The sequence below is a fragment of the Bison bison genome, unplaced genomic scaffold (assembly GCF_000754665.1).
Source record: "Bison bison bison isolate TAMUID 2011002044 unplaced genomic scaffold, Bison_UMD1.0 scf7180017864212, whole genome shotgun sequence".
Taxonomy (NCBI): Eukaryota; Metazoa; Chordata; class Mammalia; order Artiodactyla; family Bovidae; genus Bison; species Bison bison.
This window is the reverse complement of record NW_011494784.1, coordinates 1,947,660-1,975,316: the sequence shown is the minus strand read 5'-3', so window position 1 is coordinate 1,975,316 and position 27,657 is coordinate 1,947,660. Positions and strand designations below refer to the sequence as shown.

At 38.0% G+C, this 27,657-nt stretch overlaps 1 protein-coding gene across 1 annotated transcript in view; it reads right to left on the bottom strand.

The window, feature by feature from the left end:
* Nucleotides 1-27,657, bottom strand: part of RORB (RAR-related orphan receptor B) — a 206,834-nt gene that overhangs the window by 40,668 nt on the left and 138,509 nt on the right. Inside the window, exons 2-3 of the mRNA XM_010844888.1 lie at nucleotides 9,240-9,325; nucleotides 4,002-4,143 (exon numbers count right to left, since the gene is read on the bottom strand). Of these exons, the coding sequence (XP_010843190.1) occupies nucleotides 4,002-4,143; nucleotides 9,240-9,325 (228 nt within the window). The remainder of the gene's footprint in view (nucleotides 1-4,001; nucleotides 4,144-9,239; nucleotides 9,326-27,657) is intronic.

Sequence of the window (27,657 nt, the reverse complement as noted above, 5' to 3'; positions counted from 1 at the left end):
ACTTATCAAGGAAACCGGTCTTAATTTAACATTTAAATGTCAAGGATATGCCTTTTTTGTAGTGCTTTAAGATTTGTAGAAATAATCTGATTCTGTCTACCTAAAGCTAGTTATAATTTTGAAATATTCTTTCTCATCCTCCTCAGGTTCTACTTCGATAGAGCGTCCTGTGATGATGGAATGTTCCCTGTGCTTTTGAGTGTGGTAGTCACAAGCCGAATGTGGCTTTTGAGCACTTGAAATATAGCTAGTATGACTAAAGAACTGAATTGTGAATTTTATTTAATTAAAAAAAAATTCATTTGAAAAACTTTTAATTGGAGGATAATTGCTTTACAATGAATGTCGTGTTGGTTTCTGCCATATAACAATGTGAATCAGCCATGATTATGTACATGTTCCCTCTTTCTTGAACGTCACTCCCACCCCTCACCCCATTCCACCCCCTAGGTTGTCACAGAGCACTGAGTTGAGCTCCCTGTGTTATATGACAACCTCCCAGTAGCTCTCTGTTTTACATATGGTAATATATATGTTTCCATGCTACTCTCTCAGTTCGTCCCACTGCTCCTTCCCCTGCTGTGTCCACAAGTCTAAATTTTATTTAATTTTAACAAATCTAAAGTTAAATAGTGACATGCGGATACCATATTGGACAATGCCATGCTGGATAAGAAGAAGCCAAACCTGTGACACCTGCCCCTGTAGGCAGCTTTCATGTTTTCATGCCATTTGGAGGACACATACTTAATTATTGCAAGGGAATTACCATGTTTTCCCTTTGGGGTGCAGTTTCTTCCTACTGATACAAAAACTTTTTCTGTTCATTTTTTTTTTAAGTAGTACTAATACAACTGGAAATAGTTTACACTGAAGATTCCTACAGCTAACATTTGTGAAGGGTCCACTTTAAAAAAGAAATAAATACAATGGTGGAGAAGATTCAGTGGGTATACACATGCCATCACTTCACACACACATGTACATGCAATACCTTCCCCCTTTAATACACATAAACACATCTGTGTTTGCCAAGTGGATTTGACTTTTGATTCTTTGCCAATGCTAAATTTGAGCAAATTTGTTACTGCTGAGTTTGTCTTCTACTCATAAACCTGCTGTGGCTAATCCACCACTATAAAAGCTGAAATTCAGGAGAGAGTGAAAGTCCAGTGGAGTCAACAGTTATATCCAGCTGTCTACTAGTAGTCATGTTGCTTCAGTGACCGGCTATAGTGAAGTAAATATTCTTAGAGACAAGCATAACTTATAGAGAGTAAATGAAAAAACATAAAAATGAAGATGCCACTTTATGTCTGAGGGAAGCTGAATGGGGTGTTAGGTAGAAAAAAGTTTGATGTGAGACAACTTACTGTGGCTGCTGGTACTACTTCTAAAGCACTTTGAAAATGCTTGCTTCATCTGCAGAAGGTAGCTATAATAAATTAGTGGCAGACGACATGCCACCTCTCATTCTTGAGCCCTTATAGACATGGCTAATCAACCATAACCTCAGGACTTTGTAATCCTTTGATACCACATACTAGGCATTATCAATCAATAGGAGATAAACCCTATTTAGCTTCCCAGGTACTGAACTTGACAGACCTGTGTGTGCTAAGTCATGTCTGACTCTTTGCGATCCCCTGAACTGTAGCCTTCCAGGCTCCTCTATTCATAGGCTTTTCCAGGCAAGAAATACTGAAATTTTTGCCATCTCCTACTCCAGGGGACCTTCCTGACCCAGGGATCAAACCCATGTCTCCTGTGTCTGCTGCACTAGCAGGCTGATTCTTTAACACTGTACCACCTGGGAAGTCCATTTCCAAGTATTAGTGTGACTTACTTAGTTTATAAAGTACCCTTTATATTCAAGGCTTATAACAAACTCCCGCTATACAAATGATAAAGAAGAATTTGTTTTCCCTTAGAGAGAATCATTTTTTCCTTCTGTTGTACTTCCTTCTCCTCATTCCCAACCACTTCTATCACCCCTTAGTATTTCTTCTCATCATCAGTTTGACATAAGACATGTTTAGGAGGCAATTTGGATGATGTTCCTGGAAGCCTCAGGGTTGTTTCTAGACTTAAAATCAAGAAGAATCATTATTCTTAAACCTTAGCATCCTTAGGTACTGTATTGCTTTTACTTGCATAGAAGTTTATGCTGCAGTAAATTTCTTCCCCCTTGAGAAGGAATTGTGGCTCTATCCACAAGCAGTCCTTCCCCTACCAATATATTTCTTTTATGTTGTGAGATTCAGATAATCTCTTAGATTTTGTAGGCTGATGTCACTAAATCTGCCTTGGACCAAATACCCATCCCTTGTCCATGATTCTGCTCACCAGCCCACACCAACGTGATCTCTCATTCCAAATACATACTTCCTTATATTGTGGGAAGAAGCACTGTTTCTCAGTGGGTTAGTCTGTCTGTATAATTGTTAATGGAGCTTTTCAGATGCTGTCAATTGTTATGCCACTTTCAAATTATAAAAATGAAGTACAAAATCATCAACTCAAATTCCCACAGAATTTCACTAAATAAATTCTAAAAATCATTTAACCCCTACCTTATACTTTCTTCACTTTAGTAATGTATAAGTACACAGGGCTACAAATTTACCCTACAGAGTAAATGTATGTGATTAGCAAATTTAGAAAAACAGACAAAAAGATCGGCTAATGGAAAATTTTTGCAAACTTAATCTCTGTAGCTCTAGAATCTACCTATAAACTGAAGGACTCAATATCAGATTATTTTAATTTTTTGAGTCAAATATATCTTATTGGTGTACTTTTGTGCAAGGCAAATTTAGGTGAGCTAGAAATTAGAGAAATGGTAAGAAAAAATCAAGATGCAACTATCTGGAGAAGGCAAGCTAAGAAGTAAACAGTGTATATGTTTAGATATCTTGTAAGCAGAGCTAAATGTGTCCAAATGACTAAAAGCCCTGAATTTATTTAATAGCTTATAAAATCCCATTATACTAAGAGACAGTGAAGGCAATTAGCTAAATTTCTTTAAAATCTAGAAATATTGCTTTTTCCTTTTTTGGTCCATACCACCTTGAACTTCATTAGAGGGAGTGTGACCAGAGACACAGAAATCACAACGATTCACATAAAGAGAATAAGTATCAGGGACTTTGTCTGGTCTCAGGCTCTACATAAAAAATAGTTTCATGATTCATTCAGCAAACACTTAGGTGCCTGCTTTTACCCAGATCCTGAGGATTCAGTGGGAACTAAACAGAAATGACCCCAGGACTCAGGGCTGTTCATAATCCAGTATAGGAGTGCTATGGCCAGTGTCAGTGAAAAGAATTTGTTTAGCTGAATACTTAAAAATGGAGGCAAAGCTAGATGAAATTCTTTGTGTGAGCTTATTTGTCCTCTTCATTAATCTAAGAAGGTGCCAAGCCACCCATTTGGGTTGGGTGTGATGGTAAAGTGCACACTTGAGTCTATTCTGAGAAGGACACCATCTACACAACCCTTCTAAGACATGGAGTTCTGCTACAGCCTCTGCTATCTTCATCTGAATAGGCCACATTCATAATGGAGCTTTTGGGTTTCCTATAGAAGCAAGTTTTGTTCCTTAGCATCTCCACATAATAAGCAACTTGTGCACTAGTCAGATTTACCCAAGTGGGCCAGGTCTGCCTGGAACTTTTCCAGTTTTAGCTCAGAAACTCTCACATCCCAGGAAATCCCTCATTCACAGAGAAACCTGGACAAGTGGTCACCTTTCACCTAATCTAGTTAGCACAGGTTGTTCGGTGAGATACAGGAAACTCTTTCCTTTCTTCCTATCTCATAGGCAAAATTATATATTTATATGCTCTTACTTTTCCTCGTAATACACTGCCAGCATGTAGCTTTATTTACTTTGGATCCCCAATTCTCTTTGTCTAGAATTCTTCCAACCCTTTAAACAGATTCCAGCAAAGCACCCATTTGAAAGCCTTTAAGTAAGAAACAGGAAGGCAATGCCTTACCATCTCTTGACATTCCTAGGGCAAGACACTTCTGCAGTCGGCAGTGTTGGCAACGGTTTCTGTTGGTTCTGTCAATTAAACAGTTTCTCTGCCTCGGGCAGGAGTAAGAGGCATTGTTCTGCTGGCTTCTCCTAAAGAATCCCTAGAGGGAGAGAGAGAATGGGAGGGAGGTAGATTTATGAGAAGGGACCATTAACATATACTACAGTGAAAGTAACTGACTTCAATTTTTAAAACTCTTTGGCTACCTCTCCTTGGACAGCTTCCAGACATTTCTGTTGGAGAAAACTTGGACTCTGCCAAGATATGAAGGTATCATTCATTCATTCATTCATTAATATTTACTAAAGACATCTTTGCTGTTCTGTGTGAAGTAAAACAGAACCGAGTTCCTGCTTCCAGAGAGCGGTGGGAAAAGAGTGGCAGAGGAGAGTGTCACATACAGCAAAACTTGTTGGGGATAATGCGTGCGTGCTCAGTTGTGTCTGACTCTATGATTCTACGGAACATAGCCCACCAGGCTCCTCTGTTCATGGGATTCTTCAAGGCAAGAATACTGGAGTGGGTTGCCATGCCCTCCTTCGGGGGATCTTCCTGACTCAGGAATTGAACACATGTCTCTTAGGCTCCTGCACTGGCAGGCAGGTTCTTTCCCACTAGCACCACCTGGGACAATAACACAGGCTTATGTCAAGGCTGTGTGAGTGAGGAACTTGGGGTACTGAGAGTGTGGGTTCAACAGATACCACTATCTTCTTAGTTTTTCAGATGCTTTTTCATTCATTTGGAAATGTTTGTGTTTGGCCAGAATGTATCTGGAAGGTTGTATTTCTAACCAATGATGTACCTTAGAGTCAACCACATCTTTTGAATAAAGGAAATATGGTTTATAAACTGCCAATTAAAAAAAATAAACAATAAGTAAAAGCTGAATGAATGCCCTCTGCTTGATCTAGTTACTGAGTCCAAGCTCTCTCTGCTTGCAGCAAGATAGGCCAATAAACCCAGGAGACGAGGTGTTGAGGCAAGGAATACAACTTTATTTGGAAAGCCAGCTAACAGAGAAGACGGTAGAGTAGCATCTTGAAATAACCATCCTGTTGGGCCTGGATGCCAGATTCTTTTATGGATCAGAGATGGGGGGAGGTGAGGAAACAAAGTAAGAAGGCAATTTAATTCTTGCAGCTATCTCTTAGACTGGCAAGCCTCAGACAGGCAGATGTGTTAGTTTCACTTCCTTTCAGTCATTTCTTGGGTGGTGTAAAATGGAATATCTCCTGTCATATCAATAAACAAACATGCCACAGTTCTCTGTGATTCTGGTCCCCCAAATGTGAATTTCGGAGCCAAGCCATGTTGGTGGCCATTTCCCAAGCAAAGAACTCAAGACTGTCCCAGTCCTTCACAGGCAGGCAGGGTCAGGCTATCTTCCTGTGAGTCAAACAAAGGCACCCTGGCCCAAGGGTGGGGGGTGTTGGTGAGGAAGGTGTGTCTCCCTGAGGCAGGCCATTATGTATGCCTCTAATAACAAAGGGGCAAAATAAATACTAAAGCCACAGAAGTAGATCCAGTATGGAGTCAAAATTAACCCATTCCGGTTACTGTCTGAGACTATAGTGAAATAGGAGGTCCTCAAGCAAGTAAGTTTAGGTCTTTCTGGTACAAAATGAACTGCCTTGGACCATACATCACCCTTATAAATAAATCCACAGCCAGCTGAGTTTATTTATTTATTTATTTTGTCTAATTCTTTGGCTACAATCCACGTTAGTTATCTTAGCAAAAATCCTAAATAAACATTTTCTCCAGAGATACGAAAGTTTCCTTCACCCTTTCATTTACCTATTTAATGTTTTCCCCATCACTCCTTGCTCTTGAATTGCAAAACAGCAAAGGTGCAAAGTGCTACAAACAAATAGATTAACCAAGAGAAATGTCAGGAAAGGATAACCTATAGTATTGTCTCTTGGAAGCAGGAAGCCTAGAAAAGGTTCAGGAGGGCTGACCAATGCCCACGATGCCCATCTTGCTGAGAGGTCTGGAAGTGGACACCTGACTTCTTCTGTCAAACAGCTTCCATGTTTCCTCAACTATCAACGGGAGGATAGAGCAGGGCTGGGACTAGGGTGAGGGTGGTGAGGCAACCATCCTGATCACATATTTAAGGGTTGCCCAAAGATGTGGCACTCAGAATAAATATTTTAACACTGATTTTAAATGTTAAGAATCAACATTAATGCACACCCCTCAAAAATTTAAATAAAAGCAGAATTAAAATTATCGATTTTCCTTTTGTCTTGGGCTTCCATATGGCTTGGCAAAGCACTGCAACAGAGAGCTTGGCCAATCTTGTGAAAAACTCAGAAAATGAAGCGTGGCCAAGTATCTCCTCTCTAAGGTTTTGTATTTATAAGCCCCAAGCCATTCAACAACAAGGACTAATTTTGCCCCCATAGTTCCAAGTGTATTATTTATTTAATGGACCAGTGGTGGCAAAATAAGATATCCAACTGTCCAGTTTGAAAGAATTCATGGAGCCCTTAAACAAGAGATCACATCCAAGCCCCCAGGGATTGAAATGATGTACTTCATCTACCGTGAAAGCTGTCAGAAAGCATAACCTCAGTCCATTGGTCCTGATTAAAGATGACTTGGAATTTACATTTTACAAAAAAAGTGTGTGGTTTTTATCTGTGGATACTCTAAGTGCCACTTAGCAAAGGAGTTGACAGAAAAGACTTTTTTTTGAAGTCACAGCTACAGCCCTAATTTAAGGCCAATTTGACATTAATTGTAAGGCATTTCTTGCTTATCTGTTGCTCATTATTGCAAATGAGGTTTTTGGCATGAAAAGGAGATTTCGTTTTAAATTTTTATTGAATGAAAAGGAATCTGAACAAGTGCACATGCTGAAATGATGTTTTTTAATGTGGGTTGCTTATGTTGACCTGAAAACAGGATTATGAAAATTCAGAGACTGATACTAAATGTGCTGACATTGATATCTTATTCTGAGCAGAATTTCTTGAGTTTGCTATTTGGAGAAAAATGTAGCATATTTACAAATGTGGGTTTTTCCATGAAATAAAAAACTTTGTGTAATGTGCAATGTCATTTTGACTAAAACCTCAGAATATGCTTCAAAATAACAACACAAGTTCTTTGAATCTGGGTTCCTTCTTTAAATAGAAAGGATGACAGGAACCTAAACACTCATTCTTGGCTATTAACCTGTTGGAATATATTTGTTAAGTAGTTCAATAGTTTAAAAATTACTGCCTAAAACTGTTTAGCTCCTTAGCATGACCACAGATTCATATTTTGAAATCAGACATTTTCTAAATCCAGCTATAAACAATGAAACAAAACATTTCCACTTTGACAGTGGTCTAAAATCACCATCTCCATGATGATGGTGTTAGTCACTCAGTTCTGTCTGACTCTTTGTGACCCCATAGACTGGGTCCTGTCAGGCTCCTCTGTTTATGGAATTCTCCATGCAATAATACTGGAGTGGGTTGCCATTCTCTTCTCTAGGGCATCTTCCCAACCCAGGGATTGAACCTGGGTCTCTGGTATTGCAGGCAGATTCTTTACCATCTGAGTCACCAGGGAAGTCCTTTATTTTTTTTCCATGGATAGTGTGTAAACTAGACCAGAGCTCTTAAAATTGTATAATAAACCAACACAGTGGGGTTGATTTCACTGGAGAGGGGTCTGATTCCCAAATTATTCCTTTCTATGAAGAAAATTGTCTATCTGCTTGCAGGAAGTAATAACTTATTCTAAGAGAGTAAAAAAATTGCTGATCTGTAATTTTGCTTTATTATTTCCTGAGATAAGTTGAGGCACATTAAGGTGGATAGCATGCAATTCTGAATTATAGGCCTGCAGAAGAACAGAATAAAAGGCACATCTCATGATGTTCAAATATGGATTATTGTTTATCACCTCTAAAGCAGGTTGGTATGTTGCTGCGTTAGTACATTTGTGTTATTCTTCCCCCTCTGCATTCCCTCTCCTGACTTTATTTTCATTTATTCCTTTTTTCCCCTTTCCTCCCAGTTTCAATTCCAGAAATTATACTTCTTCCAGACTGTTATGAAGATACTGCCAATTTTTCACATAGCATGACTATCTGAGTTTCAGTACATTTTGTTTCATTTATATCTGAACGTCTTATAAGATTAAGGGTGGTTCTTAGAATCTGTGATTGTGCCACATCTCCTTCATTCTACTGACCTTAAATTAATGATTCATTCAGCTTGCATCTTTGATTGAAAATATAATTGCTTTTGCCAATAACTTTGCCAGTCTATCAATTTCCCTTCCTGGACTATAGCTTCATTTCATTTGTTCTGGTTACACAGTGCCCTTTTAAATTAGTTGTAGAACTGTTTTCATTTCCCCTTGATATTTAGTCTCTCATCTTTCCTACCTTCTAAGGATTGAATTTAAACATTTACTCTTAAATTTCAAATTTCTCTTATTTCGGATTAGTCTATATTAACTGCTATTCCTCCAGTTTTAAGATTTTAAAAATCACCTTGCTTATAGGAATTGGAAGAATTAGTTGGATTTGTCATGGAGGGGAACACTGGACTGAGAATGAAAAAGAAAAAGTTTGTTCATGTTCTCTCATGAACTAGATCAGTGATATTGGCCATATGACAGAATCTTGTTAATAACTCAGGACCTCTTTGATGAAATTGAGGCAGATTATTTTTAACTGACAAGAGGTTATCTGCTCCACTTTTAAGATTTCATACTTCTAGTTTTTTTTTTTTTTCCTGAAATATGAGAATAAAGGATAGTCACAAGCATATTGCAAATGTTACTTTGACTGCTTTCTCAAGCAGATAAATAAATACAGGCCCATTAACTTATAATCTTTATTTTAAATTTTAATGTTGATATAAATGTGCTGGAGTTTACTGGACACAAGATGTTAATACAGCACATCAGTATTTATATTTTGGTACATGTGAATAACTGAGGCTTTTAAATAGCAATCCGTTTCTAAGCAGCTCCTGATGAGTTAGACAATGACAAAAAGGTGAAAGGCCAAATAACAGAAAATCAACCCACCCACCACCAAGCAAGAATTCCTGAGTGTCAGCAGCAGGATAAGAATCCTTTAGCAGGCCTTTCAAGAGCTGTCACCTCTTGCATCGTGAAGCACACAGACGCCTGAGGCCAGCACAGACACTGTCAGCTGTGCCTTGTTAGTGCCCGTACCTTGCAGCCTTCACACGTGATGACTCCGTAGTGGATCCCAGAGGACTTATCGCCACAAATTTTGCATGGTATCACTTCAATTTGTGCTGAAAGGGGAAAACAGACAGTTTTGAGCTTACAGAGTTGTCTTCCTTTCACCCTCCCATCTCCCTCCTCACTTCTCCCATGACTCAGTGTTGAAGACTCAGTGTTCGGGGTGGGCGGGCTGTAGGGTCATCTATTCTACCTGAATGGCTTCCCTAAGCTTCTTCTAAGTAACCTGGTGGTTGTCAGTCCCCCAGTCATGTCTGAGTCTGTGACCTCATAGACTGTAGCCTGCCAGGCTCCTCTGCCCATGGGATTTTCCAGGTAAGAATACTTACGTGGGTTGCTATTTCCTCCTCCAGGGGATCTTCCCGACTCATGGATCTAACCTGTGTCTACTGCGTCTCCTATATTTGGCAGAGGGATTCTCTATCACTGAGGCACCTGGGAATCCCTTTCTAAATAAAGGGCATCGATTTACATTGTTTGTTTTGTTTTCCTTAACTTAGAAAATGTAACCGGGGACTAGAAGTTTTCTAAACTTTTGGTTTCATTGTTTTTTCCTTTTCAAACTTCATGTAGTGTGACTTAAAAATCTCTTGAACCTGTGGTTTTGGTTTTCTTTTTGTATTTCAAACTTTAAGTCACTGAGAATGATCACATTACCTTTTTCAATGATATTTTAAATGAGCAAATAAAGCAAAACTGGAAGGGGTAGAGGTGATTTCATACACTAAATGGCTGGAGGTTTACTTGTGAAAATACCAACGAAGAATCTGTCCAATATTTATTGAGTATCTATATATCCACTAAAATAATAAAGGCTGTTGACATAAGATATACTAATGACACCAATTATCTAATCAATAAACCAAAATTAATACATGGAGATATCAAGGAAAAAATGATAAAGCATATGGGTACATGCTAAGTCACTTCAGTTGTCTCCATCTCTTTGTGACCACCAGGCTCCTTTGTCCATGGGATTCTCCAGGCAAGAATACTGGAGCAAGAATACAAGAATACTGCCATGCCCTCCTGCAGGGGATCTTCCTGACTCAGTGATCAAACCAGAGTCTCTCAGTCTCCTGCACTGGCAGGCAGGTTCTTTACCACTAGCGCCACCTGGGAAGCCCAAAGCATGTGGGTACTATCACTTCAATAGGACTGAAACAATTTCACTGGAGATAAAGATATTTTGATTTTGAAAACTGTGTAGGAAGTGTGAGGCAAAAGGTATTTCTGCAAGCAGGATGGAACTGAGATGGCCCCGAATGATTGTGGCTTATGATCACTGAGACAAGCAACTTGGCTTTAATGGAAACTTGGATCATAAAATTGGATAGAGGGAGTGATATCAGATTATGAAGTTCCTGGGGATCAGGCAGAAGAATTTTCACCTGACATCACTGGCTATAAGGAATCAAAGACATGAATGAAGAAATGGCAAAAGTGGTGGTTTGGTTACTTTAGAAGGGTAAGTTTGGCAGGCTGACCAGAAACAAATGGAAGACAATTAAAATTCCCAACCTGGGTGTCAGGAGCTGAAAGCATGAATTACCTTACTAGCAGGATAAATGCAGAAGCAGCAGCAAATAGAAAGATAGACCAATGGAAGAAGTGAGAAGATAAATGAAAGAGGTGGAAACTGATGAAGAATCAAAGGTGACTTATAGCTTCCTAGCCTTCAGTGTAGGATTAAATAGAAGACTTGACATAAATGGGTGGTTGGTAGGGCAATTCCTTTGTGGAATATGGTAGGGCATAGGATTTACATTTTGCACGTGTGCAATTTAGTGTCATGTCTTACAGAACACGTATAGAACCTCTTAGAAAGATGATTTTAAGTCATCATCTTTGAGGTTATGGATGAATCCATGATATAAACTTTATTTAGAATGTAGTAGTTCCCATGTCTCTGATAGTATTCTCAGTGTTGTTAAAATTATACACACTAGGAAGATCTGCTATTCCCACTCCCAATTTAAAATAATTATGCAAAGTATGCTTCAAAATGCTTTATACATCAATCTGCCACTTGGATGCTTTCATGCAGTTTCTCACCCTTGAATATGCAAAACAAATATGCAATGACATAACCCTCTTTTTTTTTACCATTCTACTTTAAAAAATAATGTAGCTTTAAGTATTAAAAAATGCTTAGCTTTAGGGAAGTACAGTAAATTTTTAAAATTAAATATTTCAGAATAAGTTCAAATCATCTTTATAAGCAAAAAATTCAGTGTTATGTCTCTATTTTTCAGATGAGAATACTGAGGATTTAGGTCATTAATGATGCTCTTAAGGTGACTTGGGAAAAAAACATGGAAATTAGCTGCTTGTCCTGATAGTTCATTCAGTAACCCTTTCACTGCCTCCCACAAAAATAAAATACAAACACAATTTTGAATTCCTATATTATTCAAATATAGCAGTTAAAGAGATAAAAATAAAAATATCAGAAGAGGAGACAAATGCAAAGAAAAAAAACTTACTAGACTAAGTATTTCTATTTCCTTCTCTTCTTATATATGAACTAGTATTTGTTTTCAAAATTTTGTGACATGAAAAAAATGTGAGATTTTATATCATTCTGTTCTGTTCTGTTCCCCTGGATTCCAGTCCCTAATCTGTTAATGATTGGACCAAGGGAAAAAAAAAAAAACAACTCTGATCTCGTTTTTTGGTTTAGAAAAGTTTAGCTGACAAACTTCATAGATTTGTGAGGATTAAATGAGTTATTTTCACCTTGTAAATAATAAAGAGCTACAAAATGTCAGTCTTCATCACAATCAAAAACATCATCCTTAGCTGGTATTTCTGATGCTTTTGAACAAAAAATATAAGACACATTCCTTTATTAAAAATCTTACCATTAAAAAGCCCAAATGATGACACTATAAGTTATTTGTACTTTTTTTTTTTTTTTTTTTGAGTAACATTTCCAACTGCGGATTTTTTTCAGTGATTGAAAAACTGACTAAAAATGCCAGGTATCCATTGTACAGTTGTTAGGCTTATATGATATTAAGTCAGAGGCACTCTTTGCATAAATTACTCCCCAGGGAGTAACTTACACGTGGGGAGAATCTGCTTCAATAAGTTCTTAATTATAAAATGATCTAACTCTAAAGGAAATGAAAATAGAGGTAATTTGCCCCCTGGGGTGAGAGAAGATGTTTTGGAAAGCCACAAAGGTTATCTTACACAACTTCGGAAATACAAATGGGATAAGGAATGATTCGATAGAGCATCTGCATATTTATACATATTTATAATTCTAGCTCAACATGTAATCCTGAAGAACCATAAACATTTCAACGGTATTTTTAAAGAGAAAGAAGTCCCTGAAAAGTGTATTTGTGTAAAGCTGTATGTGGGAAGGGAGTTACCAGTTTGGAAAACCTACGACCATTTTTATCTACTATGGTAGAATAGATCGTCTGAGGTTTTTATAGGTGAAGGTGAATTTCAATAATTTAAAGCATGAATCCTTCTCCTTTTCTCTCGTTTAAAATGCACTGCTTTGGAGCTACAGCTTCATAGTTCACACTATGTGTTTTATAAAGCACAGCTCCATGGCAGGGTATTTCAGACACTAGGACAACACATCAGATCATCGCTTCAGTGTTTGCCATTTCTAAGCATCTTGCTGCTATACTTGCCATCATTTCCTGTGTGACTCTCTTGCAGTGGCTGCAGATCTAATGACAAACTATTTATCATGGTTTCAAAGTGGATATCTAGGGAGGATTTGGTGGCCTGGACCTCACCAGCTGTGACAATGATGGTAATAGAGACTGAGGAGGAAGTTCACTTCCATACGTTTGCTGGATTTGTGGATTAATTCAACAGCAGCTTCTGAGAGACAAATTTAGAGGGGTTGAAATGCCCTGAGAGATGGCTTGAGACATGCACATTTATCAGGTTTTCAATTTCTTATATTGTCCTTTCACTTACATTTTTCTATGGTAAAGCTTTGCGGAGATTAGAGTTAATTTTTATTTACCAATTAAACTTTTTTCTTTATAAAAGTGATCCTATATCTTTTCTTTGGAAATGATATTCTTATAGTGCAAAAGAATGCCAGGGGAGATGTTATATAATTTTATGTTTTACTTCATATTAGAATAATTTATGATGTGCAACTAACTTAATATCCCCTGAGTTGGCAGGCAAACCCTATTCAACAATCGAGTAGTAATCCAGATTTGTCTCCCTTTTTGAAGATGGCAGTTCTCACCCTGGCATACTCCTGAGGGTCCTTCCTAGGGAGCCTTACCGCAACATCACTCAAAGTCACCATGCTTTTCATTCTTCCTGCTTCTCAAAATGTACATATCTTTAGTTCTTCTCCTTCAGAAGCCCCTGCTGTAATACCAGGTATTAAGGTTAAATAAACCAATCCAGGCTAATGAATTAACTAGAAAAATGAATCACTTTAATACATCAAAATACCTTAACTGTTAAAAGCATCCATCAGGAATCATAGTGCTAATGGGCCTTTTAGGTACTCTCTGTTTGGAGGCAACATTTTTTACCGTGTGTACTCCTGTGGTATTCCTTTCTACCATGCCAACTCTTATACCTCAACCCAGCCATTTTTATATTCTGGGCATTTAAAATCCATTGAGGACAGACTCCAGGTCATACTTCTTTTTAAATATTTTCTATGGACCCTGAAAGAGAATTTTTCTTACTCTTTAAAGCAGTTAGTCCTAATTTTTTTCTTTCAATACAACCAACAGATTTAACATGCCCTTTTATGAAAGAGGCTTTAAGTAATACTGATTTTCTGTATTTGGGATGAGGAGAAGAAATAAAAATCTCTCAAGATTGGAGTGGGTATGTATTTTGAAAAAGGCCCCCAGGTGATTCTGATATGATAAAAGACTCCCACTGAGAATTAAATGAATCAAATTATTAACAAGGTATTCTTTGTAGCACATAAACCATCGGCAAAGGAAGTAAAATCTTGGGATAAGGCCAGAATCTGAGAATACTAAGGAGTGACCCGTAATTCTCTCTGTATTTTCTGGCTTTCATTTGGGGGCTATACTTGCAGCATCTTTTGTTTTCTTAAGGGAAATAAGAATCATCTACCCAGGCTATGATAACTTGCAGTCCTGGACACTAGGTTTGCCTGTCAGATCCTGGTTCCCAGAATTTTACAGTTATGTTAAAATTGGACAGTGCAGGAAGAACTCTTAATGCCTGAGTGAAGCCCAATTTGCATATGTAAAAATTTCCAATAAAGATGACCATTTTGGTTAAAAATCTTTTTGCAGATGGTCTCAGTAGCCCAAGTTGTATCTCCTACTCAAATTATATCTCATCTATCATATGTGGCCAATCTGAATTAAAATCCCTGTTTGTACTCTTCTTCTCTCTCACTGGCAGATTAAGTATTTACCTCTTATAGGTACAAAACTTTCTGCTATCAGATAGCAACAATCCCCAAAGATGAAGCTGGTATTCCTGAAATCTGGTTCCACTGTAACTTTGATTTATCAGAAAACAGCCTGAAGATTGGGGTGGGATGAAAGTGTAGACAAATGACACCCTCAGGAAAAGAGTAAAAGCCTTTGAGCTTTTGTCTTTGCATCATGCTATGTGATGATTTGAAGAGATTCCTGATAGTAGATCAGGTTTGTGTTCTCATTTATCTCATCAGGGCACACAGCATCTTAATCCCAGCATCCTGCTAAAATACCAAATATAGTGAGTGAAATTCAGTGTACTTTAGTTCCTACTGGAATGCCCTCACATCTATCAGCATCGGGGTTCCTCTTTCTTCTCAAGCTCTTCTCTGTATATTCTGCGTGGTGGTCTCTGTGAGCCCTCAGTTCCATTCAGTTGACAGACAGCTTTTGAATGATCTAAAGATGACATTTACTTTTATATCACTGTATTTCTCTAAACTGTATATCACTGAAGCTAGAGTTACAAAAACCTTACTATCATATGATAATGGCAAAAAGTGATTTTTTTCAAAGGCATAATTTATAGGATTATCATGAAGGAAGTTGATTTATCTTTTGCATTTGAGCACTTATCCTTGAAGAGCTACTTGCCCTCAGACTCCCCAGGAGAGTGAAACAAGAGAGAACGAGACCATCAAAGAACGAAGAAAGAAATTAGTATTATTATTAGTAGCGTTATTGATAAAAAGTTAAATATCGCCTTGGAAGCAAAGCAAATCACTTTTATAAGTCATAGTGGTTTCAATTAATTTCCATTAAGTACATCTTGTCCTGTCAAAGTTTTAAGTATAATGAGCTAATGTGTGTGTAGGACCTGACATCATTCAGATTGAAAGCAGCTAATTGTGTCCAGCTGTAAATATACAGCTAAAGTGTCCCATGCCCACTCACAGTGGGGTCTGTAGACCAGTGGAAGGACCTGGAGCATGTTAGAAATGCAGACTATCAAGACTTGCCCGGGCCAATTGCAACAGAATTTGCTCTGTAACGAGCTTCCAGAACAGCATTCAAGTTTGAGAACAAATGTTCTATGATGTCCAGGTAACTACAGTTGTAGGTACTATGAGAACTGATAGAATTTTTAATTTCCCTGACATTATGGGAAATTAAAAACTACACAGGATTCTGGGAAAGCAGATTCTGCTATTGTCTTTTAGGCATTTCTCTTTTGTTCAAAAGGCAGTAGGACAATTGAAGGATTAGTTACAAAAAACACTGGTCATTAATTGACAAGGCAGAAGAAAGAAAAGCCAGTGTATGTGTATTCCCAGAAACATCCCGCATTACTGTAATGCATACCCAGTGTTCATTTCTCAGGTTCTTTTGCAGATTTAACGACTGTCGGCTGTGCCTGCATCTTTTGCGTGTTGTAACACTGCGTGGTGGTGTGTTCTCCCTCTACTGTGGACTTGCTCTTAGTTGCTCTGGCTGCTAGTTTTACTCTCCCAATACTCAGTTCAAAAATGTCTCGCCTGAGAAGATGAAACAACAGTTTTTCTGTTTTAAAAATTGAATCACACCAAGTTTGCTTCTTTTGTGAAAGGTAAGACGGTCAAGTGACATTTGAAACAGAAACGAACTCATTTTAGCTACCCATGGTAATTCTGGGAATAAAACATTTGAAAAGCTGCCCCATCTCATGGAGGCAGATTAGTTAACACAGAATTCAACAGTCATGATGGATACTCATCACATTCCTCTCCTCTATCATAACGCTGTCTTGAGACCTGCTACTCAGAGTGCGGTCCCTGACGAACAGCGAAGTGGCGTTGCCTGAGTGCTTGATAGAAATGCGGGCACTTAGGTCCTACTCTAGACCAATGTAATCAGAATCTGCACTGTTAAAGAATTACTGTGATGCATATGCACAGCACACTTTGAGAAATTCTGAAAGAGAGAAAGGAAAGATATTCTACAATTTAACTCTCAGGGTGTCTGTCTCCTAAGCTCCAATTCTCTGTGAAGAGAACTTTATATAAGACAAAAAGGGCATGTTATCTGTTTTGATAGCTGTTCTCCATTTATAAAAAGAAGAAAACAGCATTTTGCTTCAGTGAAAAAACTTGTCTCTCTTCAGTTCCTTAATTTTTTCTGAGCCCTTTTCTCTAGTTTTTGTTTAACTGAAAACTTCAATAGCAAGTTCAGGTTTATGTAGAACCAGCTTCACTGATGGCTGGCAAGACGGAGAAATTCCACACACCAGGTCACATGGATGATTCAGAGTGACCAGGCAGAGTTCACTCCCTGGAGAAAAATTCAAAAAATTCTCCATTCAGAAGATGAAAAAATATAACTTTTCTATGTTAAAAATCTAATTGCATTCAGAGAATGAAGAGAAGTCACAGACTGAGACAAAATACTGTAAAATACGTATGTGATAAAAGACTCGTACGCAAAATATTCAAAGAGCTCTTAAACCTCAAAAACTGGGCAAAAGGTCAAAACCGACATCTCACCAAAGAAAGATGCTCAATATTATATGTTGTGTATTAGTCACTCAGCTGTGTCCTACTTTTTACAACCTCATGGACTCTAGCCTGCTAGGCTTCTCTATCTATGAAATTCTCCAGGCAAGAAGACTGGGGTGGGTTTTCACTTTCCTACTCCTGGGGATCTTCCTGACCCAGGGATTGAACCTGGGTCTCAGGCAGATTCTTTACCATCTGAGCCACCAGGGAAGCCCATCATATATTATTAGGGAATTACAAATTAATATTTTAATATTAATTAGTTAATATTAACAGTGAGATGCCACTACACAGTTGTTAGAATGACTGAAATCTAAAAAAAAAAAAGAGACAATACCAAATGCCGGTAAGGATGCAGAATAAAGGGAACTTGTTGCTGATGGGAAAGCAAAATGGTACAGCCACTTTGGAAGACAGGTTGGCAGTTTCTTACACAGCCACATGATGTTACCATATGACTCGGCAATTCCTCTGTTAGGTATTTACAAGTGAGTTGAAAACTTATGTCTACATAAAAACCTGCAAATGGATGTTTATGGCAACTTTATTCATAATTACCCCAAACTGGAAACAAACAAGATATCCTTCAATAAGTGAGTGGATAAACCCACTATGGTACATCCAGACAATGAGCTATTATTCAGTGGTTAAAAAGAAATGGGCTATCAAGCCATGAAAAGATAAGGAGAAACCTTATATGCATATTGCTCAGCGAAAGAAAGTCTGAATAGGCTACTTACTATATAACAGCCTGGAAAAGGCAGAACTCTAGAGACAGTAAAAAACAAACAAACAAAAATAACAGCAGTTATCCCAGCTTTGGAAGATAAATAGGTGAAACACAGAGAATTGTTAGGGTGGTGAAACTGTTCTATGGGATACTATAATGATGGATACATGTCTATGCATCTGTTGAAACTCATAGAAACCCACAGAACAGTACAACACTAAGAATGGACGTTAATCTACACTACGGACATAGTTAATAACAAGTCAGTATTGGTTGACTAATTAATTGGTTCTTTATTATATCACACTAATGCAAGCTATTAATAATGGAGGAAATTGTATATGAGAGGGTGGGTAGACTTCCGCTCAATTATTCTGTAAATCTAAAACTGCACTAAAAATTCTAGTAAATATTAAAAATAATTGAATTACTGAAAAGTGCTTCTTTTAATGGAGGTGGTGACAATTGTCTGAGACAGCCCAGCAAAGGCAATTCAGCAAACATTTGTTTTAGGTCACAGATATATGCAAACCAACTTTCTATCTTCAAAGTGAGTACAATGATTGTACAGCCACACACAGGTCTACATGACCTTAACACAGGGCAGACAGAAGAATGCTTAAATAAACCTGGAAGAAAAAATACATTGGTTTCAACCAGAGAAAACTGGCAAGACTTGGCGGATGAGGTGGCTTTTGAGCCAGGTCTTAGAGAGAGAGCAGGGTAGTTAATGGAGTTAAATGAAAAATAAATAGTAGCAGAATTCTTTTAGGATTATCAAATAATTATGCTTTTGTCTGTAGGCACATATGTCAGGTTGAGTCATATAAATTTGCCACCCTTTTGTGCAAGGAGACAGGCAACACTGCCAGTTCCTTGTGATTCAACCCAGTTTTACTGTTCAGTATGCTCTAAGATGTGGTTCCTATACCATGTTCTTTTCAAGAATATTTGAAAAGGCCAATTAAAAGGGATATATATTAGAGAAATATAAAAATAAAGCCACTAAATTATATATCTGAAGGTAGGATTTTCCTGTCAGTCCAGTGGTTAAGACTCTGAACTTCCCATGTAGGGGATGCAGGATCGACCCCTAGTCGGGGAACTAAAATCCCACATGCTGTATGACACAGCCAAAAATAAAATCAATAAGTAAAAATTAAAAAAATACACATATATATTTGAAGGTAAGGGATTCAAATTTTGAAAAAACAACACTAATTAAATACACACACACACATATACAGACACTCACACACACCCAAAAAACCCCAAGCAACTGAAAGTACACAGTGGGGTGGAAAGAACATGATATTAGTTTCTCACTCTTTCCATTGATAGAAACACTGAAGACTATTCCTGAAGTTCTCAGAACTTTTTCAGAGAATTCAAAAATAAGAAAAACATGTTTCTTTCTGCATAATGGTAAAGACTAAATCCCTTAAAGTGTTTAAAAAAAAAAAGACAAGGCAGGACTACAGAGGAAAAGATGAAGACAAAGTCTAAAATACAGTGACCAAAATCCAATTCAATGCCTTTGTTCTTGAAAAGAGAAAACTTCGAAATAAATGTGGCATCTCATCTTGTCTCTCATGAGATACCTGGGGATTATTGTCCTACATGAGGACGATGTCCACGTAAGAGCAGAATGTTGGCATCATAGTAACATTCTCCTTACTAATGTAATAAAAGCTTGATTTAATTGGCACACAATGTCCTACAAGTTGCTTGGATAGTCAAAAACTGAACAGTAGTATAATTTATCCCTCTTTCATATTTACAAACACTTCTGTTTTTTTTAGATGGCTCAGTGGGTAAAGAATTTGCCTGCAATGCAGGAGACTAGAGAGCTTGATCTTTGGATCGGGAAGATCCTCTGGAGGAAGAAATGGCAACCCATTCCAGTATTCTTGCTTGAGAAATCCTGTGAACAGAGGAGTCTGGTGGGCTACAATCCATAGGGTCACAAAGATTCAGGCACACCCGAGCAACTAAACACACACACACAATGTGTTTTTCAAACATACCTTTAGCCATAGATACAGCAAATAATTACATAAAGTTTAGACCATGGTGTAAATGAGATATTTATACCAGTTTTGTGTGTGTTGGTGTGGAGGAGAAGAGGATGAAATGGATGAAGAACAATTACTATCAGTAGCCCCAAAGACTTCCTTTGTCATCACAGGATTGATGTAGGGGAAAATTTGTATGAATAGGCAGTCCAACATGTCATGAGGGATCTTTCACTTAAGGGAGGACACTTGGACATCAATGATCATTAATCCTATAAGAGCTAAGATTTTAGGAACTCATTTTTTGGATTAACTTCAAGAGATTTGATTTTGTTTTTAACATAGTGCTACAAAAGTAAAATACATTATAAGTTTCTGCATTGAGATTACATAAACATCATTTATGTCCTAGCAAACTTGCAATTAAGCCTGTATTGTTTCTGAATTGAATCTTAAAAAACATTATAGAATTGAAAAGACAACCTTAATTTTTATTTCTAGAGATGAGAACAAGTTTGGAGGTTTTTGGAGAAAGAAATCTTTGGGTTTAGTTCATCTTTACATAGGCAGCCTGTTTCAAAAAGGGAGACACTTAGAATGTAAAGGAATGTATTCTCATTTGCATGTAGCACCAGGAATTATTTTAGAGGTAAAATGATAATTTAAGATGTTACTCCAGAAGCTCTTCCTTATGATTTCATCCTATTATAAATGTCACAAAGCCCCTACATCAAGGTAGGCAAAGGTTTAGCTACCCAACAAATGTAGCATTATTAGTACCCATTCCCTCGAAGACTGAAGTGCATTTCTGCTGATACCACACACTTTCCCTAAAGAGATTACCAGCATAATCCTAAATATTATAGGACCCAAGCTATCTTATTTTTGAGCTCATCAGATCCAGCATGCTGCACGTAATCCCTAACAGCTTTATTCAGTGTTTACGTAAGCTGGTGAAGGAGTTCCATGAACAACGATGACCAAGTACTAAGAACAGACACGGTGATTTTCACATTCCATTTTCACAAGTTTCTTTTGAACTGTTTTTCTACAAGCAGCAAATTCATAATCATTGCTTGATAGCTTCTAACAGCATTTTCATGGAGATGTTTATGGTTGCTCCATTTGTTAGCTGTATTTCTTATACATGAATTTCTACCAAAGGCATTTTGATGCTACCAGGTGGTCTAAATTGGTAGGAAAAAGTGGTTTTTCTTTAGAGGCTTGAATTATTCAAGGCAGAAATATGTATTTTGGGGGGAAATAATAGAGGAAAAAGACTGGTGAAAACCGGTTGCTAAGCACAGCACCAAAATTTTCTACTGTAGTAACTGGAAAAAAACCAAAACACCCTGCAGGTTTAATCTGGAATATTCCTTTTAATTCCACTAAAATTTAACAAAATTAAAATACCTGGTTCTCTTTGCAAAATGTAAGGCACATTTTTTTCATATAGTTCATTTAAAAAATGAAGTGTGTGTGTATATGTGTGTGTGTGTAAGTACCCATACACATATAAGCTCCAAAAATTAAATTCTGTGTTTGATGTAATTTTACAATAGAGGACAAGTTCATGTTGTTTTAAAACACCAAATCAAGGGAGAAAGGGACACTTATGTTTACCTGTTAGCTTCTTCTAATTGTAATTCAGACCCAAAGAGGATTAAGTACATAGATGTTAATATGTCCAGTGTTATTAATTTCTAAACAACAATAGCAACAATATCCTGAGTAAATCTGTCAGTAGGAAGGATAAATATTTGTCTAAAGACTCCAATGATGTCAGAACTACAATCTGCTTGTAATGGCTTATGTCATGAATAAAGTCCTTAAATATATATTTTGACATCAGTGAATAACTGCCTTGAAACAATATCTATTCTTTTCTAAAAATACAGGCACTAAAAAGCTCTAGTATTTTGAAAAAATGTACTTCTGAGTTAATATAATATTTTAGGAGTTTTAATTTGCTTAGTAACTTTTTTGGAACAGTTGTTAGGTTATATTATTTGAAACAAATGATTATATCAACTTACATTTTTATATTTCCAACTGTAGTTCTAGTACTAGCAAAAAAAAATGGCAACAAATTATGCATCATATTGCCCTGAAATATTTTTAAAATAAATGCACATAATCTATGTTATGAGATGATATGTGCTTAGGGAACTATGTATTAACTTATGAAAAACTTAGAAGAAAAACTCAAACATAATTCACCTGACTGCTAATAATCATTCAACCAAATAGAATTGTTTTGAAAACAGATTTCTTACATCTGAGAAAGTGCCTGCTATTATATATTGATAAACTGATTTTTTTTTTTAATTAGAAAAGTAAAATGAACTTAACAACACGAATGGCAAAGGGACAAAATTCTGACATGGATGTTCACACTGTTAACCTCATGTTAGTGTAATGGGCCACACGAATTCAATCTCAAAACTTATGCATTTGGTTATTTGCTCTAGGATATGATAATATTTATATACAAAGATGTTCTCCAGTGTAAAATAAAGCTTGAGTCACTTGTTTATCATATGCATGCTCAAGTCAAAATATTTCACTGTTCCCACACTTAGCCATCACTTTATTTTGCCGAGAGCTTATACATGCTTACTGTTTTGGCTGAAGGATAGTTCGTACAGCTAAGCATCAGAAGAAAGAAGAAAATGCAAAACTCACCAGTGGCGTCAGCTTTGGTTTTGAGCTCGTTCTCACACATTTTGATGTTGCAGTTAAAAGTCTAACAGGAAAATATTGCACTTTTCACTAGAGGTCTAACGACTGTCCCTATGTTACCCCACAACGAGAATCCCAACAGACTGCATTAATGAGATTAAATGAAAGAGGAGTTAGAGGCATCAACTGTTCCGTTTCATTAAGAGAGGGTGAAGGGCTGCCCAGGCCAGGAAGGCAGGAGGGGGAACACTGGTTTTTCTTTTTTGAGACAAAAGAATGCAGCACTTGCTAGATCACAATCAGAAGTTTAAGAACATCATTTTCTCCCGCCAGAAGTATATAGCTGCTTACAATTTCTGCATTTCAAAATTCTCCTTTGCTTTCCTCCCTTTGGAAACAGATCCAATAGGCAGATGCCACGTCACAGAAGTTATTTCTGATTATCAAAGTAGAATATAAGTTTCTGTCCGATTAATTTGCTCCAATTATTTTGGATCCTCTACTGAGTGAAGTCCGGGGAGGGAAGACTGCATAAAGGTAGTCAATATTCCTGTTTTCCCAAATATTGGGTTGTAATTGTCTATGCCGTGAGTATTGCACAGGCAGAGAAAAAATGCACACCATGCAGCAGAGGTAGCAACAAAGCCTGGGAACCAGTCGGGGACTTCATTCGCCAAGCATGTCTCAGGACTCCCACTTGCAAAATAAGAACAATAAAGATACAGAATTTCTGATCCTCAAGCCTTGTCATGAGGAAGGATAAATATATGAGAATGTAAAACTTGCTCTGACTCCCATAGAAAAGAGCATGATCTTTATTTGAGAGCAATATGCTCACATGAGTGCCAGCTTTATTTAACTTTTGCTTAGAGTTACTAAATTGTTTCCATGATGAGTCTCAAACGTTTCCCTTCACCCCTCACTTCCCCCGACCACCTTCAACAGTTCTCATTTTCTTTTCCCTAATCACTTGTCACAAATGATCTCTTGATCTCCTTCCTTTCTGTTCCTGTCTTCATGGAAATATTTCTGCTTTGTTTCCTGGCCCACATTGTATGGGAAGAAAGGCAAGGGGTGGAGAAGTGCTTAGAGGAGGCTGGGTAAACCCATTAAATATTATTGTCAGCACAGTAGAGCTGAGCCCAGTGGTTCTCAGCTTTGGATGCCCACTGGAATAATCTGAAGAGTTAAAAAATACTGATACCCTGGGATTTCTTTCTTATTTACCATTGATAAACAAATTGCTTCATTGAGGTGGGGCCAAGGCATCTGGAGTTTTAAACACTTCCACAGTGATTCTAATGGGCAGCCAGGACTAGAGATCCCTGAAATGTCTCTCAGAATTAAAAGAGCCATATGTTAACTGTATAGATTCCTGACCTTCACCAACTACTGAGTCAGAGTCTTCTGAGGAAGAGCCTGGAAGCTAGAATAATAAGCCCCTGGGATTGGGGCTTATTATTATTGGGGCTTCCCTGGTGGCTCAGCAGTAAAGAAACTGCCAGCAATGCAGGAGAGTTCTGTCGGGCAGGAACATACCCTGGAGAAGGAAATGACAACCCACTCCAGTACTCTTGCCTGGAAAATTTCATGGTGGGCTACAGTCCATGGGGTCACAAAGAGTCAGACACAACTTAGTGATTGAACAACAACAACAATTTACTATAATTAGATAAATTGGGGGAAAATTTGAGGAAAAAATCTTGGATTTTGAATCAGAATATCTGGTCTTGAATTCTTGGGTAAGTTATTAAACTTTTAGTAAGTTACTAAAACATTTTTGAATCAGAATATCTGGTTTTAAGTTTTTGGGTAAGTTAATAACTTTTTCCGTATATCAGATTACACATGTCCAACATAGGATCAGAACACCTGCCCATCTGAATTGTATGAGGAGGAAAAGCGAAAGGCTTAGCACAGTTGGACATTAACTATACTTGAAAATGAATCGGCTTGCCTTTGCTTATCTCCAAGACATGCATTTTGACCATTGACTCTAGTTATTATTTGTTCAGTCAATACATATTAATTCATTATTAATATTATTTGTACAAGGTTCTGGGAAATAAATATGATGGAATTCACACTCTCATGTGTATTTAAAACCTATGGATTTAGGGACTTCTCTGGCAGTCCAGTGATTAAGACTCCACTCTTTCAATGCAGGGGGCACAAGTTCAATGCCTTGTGAGGAGCTAAGATCCCGCATGCCACATAGTGTGGCCAAAAGTCAAACAAACAAAATAACCTATGGATTTAATCCTATTTAAATTCTTCCATTGTAATTTTCTATATAGTAGTAGAAATAATATTTTAGAAGACTTGTTGGTAATAAGGATAGGTAAGAAAGCAATTTAAAACCACTTTTTAAGTCAGAAAGCAAACAGATTTGGGGGATACCAAATGTTTTGTGTGTTACCATTTAAATGAGAGGCTGAATTCTCTGTGAACTACTCAAACATTAGTCAATACTACCTTGTGTGGAACAAAGAATATAGGCACCGTTCACAGGATGCTGGGAGCCAAATCTTGGGTTAGAAGCTGATACTCCTCATGCCTCCTGAGCCTTGAAAATAAATCCAGCTCCTGCTCTGGTGAGCCAGGAAATTGGTACCAAAGACCATCGAAACAGACTCAATGGCACCTTGATGCACAGAGCATGCATGTTCCCCACAAACAAAGGGCAGGATTGGAGATAAAAGCACATGCATGAAGAGTAAATTCAGCCTGAATAAGGGGCAAATGATCAGAAAAGAAAGAACGAAATGGTTGGGATTTCTCTAGAGTTATAGCGTTATCACACCACTTTCCTGATCAAAACTTTCCAGCCCTCCGCAAGACAAACCAAATTTCCTGTTTGGTTTGGATTTTTACAGCTTGGGGCAGCCCTGTCTTCAGGTACTTACTCTGTGATCACGGCCAGAGTCATCCATCTAACCTCAATGTCTGCCCCAAATTTGTCACTTTTCTGCCTTTTCCATGACACTTCTCTTTCTTCCTCAATCCTGCTGAGGGCCTCTCTCTACTGTGCTCTAGCTACGTATATGTGTCCTATTCTTGGAGACCCAGCTCAAGTCCCATCATCTCTGCAAAGCATCCCCTGACCGCTCCATCCACAGTGATTACCCTGGGCTCCTATGTCTCTGCCACTTATTTGGTCCTGGTGTTCTACATTAATCCTGTTTATATGCTTACCTTTCACCTTGACTGTAAGCTCCTTAGGGATAAAACCTTCTCTTTGTGTGTCCCTCAACATCTAGCATAGAGATTCAATAAAACATATAGAGTCCATCAGTGGGTGGTGTATTCCTGCTGACTGACTGTAGTACTAGGGGGCCATGTATGTCTCACCACCTACTCCCACCATTTCCTGTAACCTGTGTTTCACTTTGAGCTCTCATCTTTGGTGTTTATTGGCTTATTTACTTGTTGCTACTCAGTGGAGATGAGAGAAGATTAAGGAAAAAAAATCTCTTCCCTCTTTTTGCTTTTTATTGAATCATAATTGGTTCTTAGGAACAAGGAAGTTGGACCAAAAAAACTTCTCTTGATTTCCTGTTTTCCTCTAATCTACTACCTTCCCCCTCATCCTCTTTGTCAGGCATTTAATTGCCACTTTGGAGATGTCCTATTGCATTAGGTCTTTGCTTTGTCTTGTTTGGATTTCTTTTTCTTTGGTTAGAAGTAATAACATTGGAGGGAAGAAGGAGTTGATCTTCCCCCTCTCCCCCTTGATGGCTCTCCCTTGACCCCACTCCACCATTGGTTCAGTTTAGTTCAGTCGCTCAGTCGTGTCTGACTCTTTGCGACCCCATGAACTGCAGCATGCCAGGCCTCCCTGTCCATCACCAGCTCCCGGAGTCTACCCAAACCCATGTTCATTGAGTTGGTGATGCCATCCAACCATCTCGTCCTTTGTCATCCCCTTCTCCTCCTGCCCTCAATCTTTCCCAGCATCAGGGTCTTTTCAAATGAGTCAGCTCTTCACATCAGGTGGCCAAAGTACTGGAGTTTCAGCTTTAACATCAGTCCTTCCAATGAACACCCAGGACTGATCTTTAGGATGGACTGATTGGATATCCTTGCAGTTCAAGGGACTCTCAAGAGTCTTCTCCAACACCACAATTCAAAAGCATCAATTCTTCGGCCCTCTGCTTTCTTTATAGTCCAACTCTCACATCCATTCATGACCACTGGAAAAACCATAGCCTTGAGTAGATGGACTTTTGTTGACAAAATAATGTCTCTGCTTTTTAATATGCTGTCTAGGTTGGTCATAACTTTCCTTCCAAGGAGTAAGCGTCTTTTAATTTCATGGCTTCAATCACCATCTGCAGTGATTCTGGAGCCCTGAAAAATAAAGTCAGCCACTGTTTCCACTGTTTCCCCATCTATTTCCCATGAAATGATGGGACCAGGTGCCATGATCTTAGTTTTCTGAATATTAAGCTTTAAGCCAACTATTTCACTCTCCTCCTTCACTTTCATCAAGAGGCTCTTAGTTCCTCTTCACTTTCTGCCATAAGGGTGGTGTCATCTGCATATCTGAGGTTATTGATATTTCTCCTGGCAATGTTGATTCCAGCTTATGCTTCATCCAGCCCGGCATTTCACATGATGTACTCTGCATATGTTAAATAAACAGGGTGACAATATACAGCCTTGACGTACTCCTTTTCTTATTTGGAGCCAGTCTGTTGTTCCATGTCCAGTTCTAACTGTTGCTTCCTGACCTGCATACAGGTTTCTCAAGAGGCAGGTCAGGTTGTCTGGTATTCCTATCTCTTTCAGAATTTTCCACAGTTTATTGTGATCCACACAGTCAAAGGTTTTGGCATAGTCAAAAAGCAGAAGCAGATGTTTTTCTGGAACTCTCTTGCTTTTTTGATGATCCAGTGGATGTTGGCAATTTGATCTCTGGTTCCTCTGCCTTTTCTAAAACCAGATTGAACATCTGGAAGTTCATGGTTCATGTACTGCTGAAGCCTGGCTTGGAGAATTTTGAGCATTACTTTA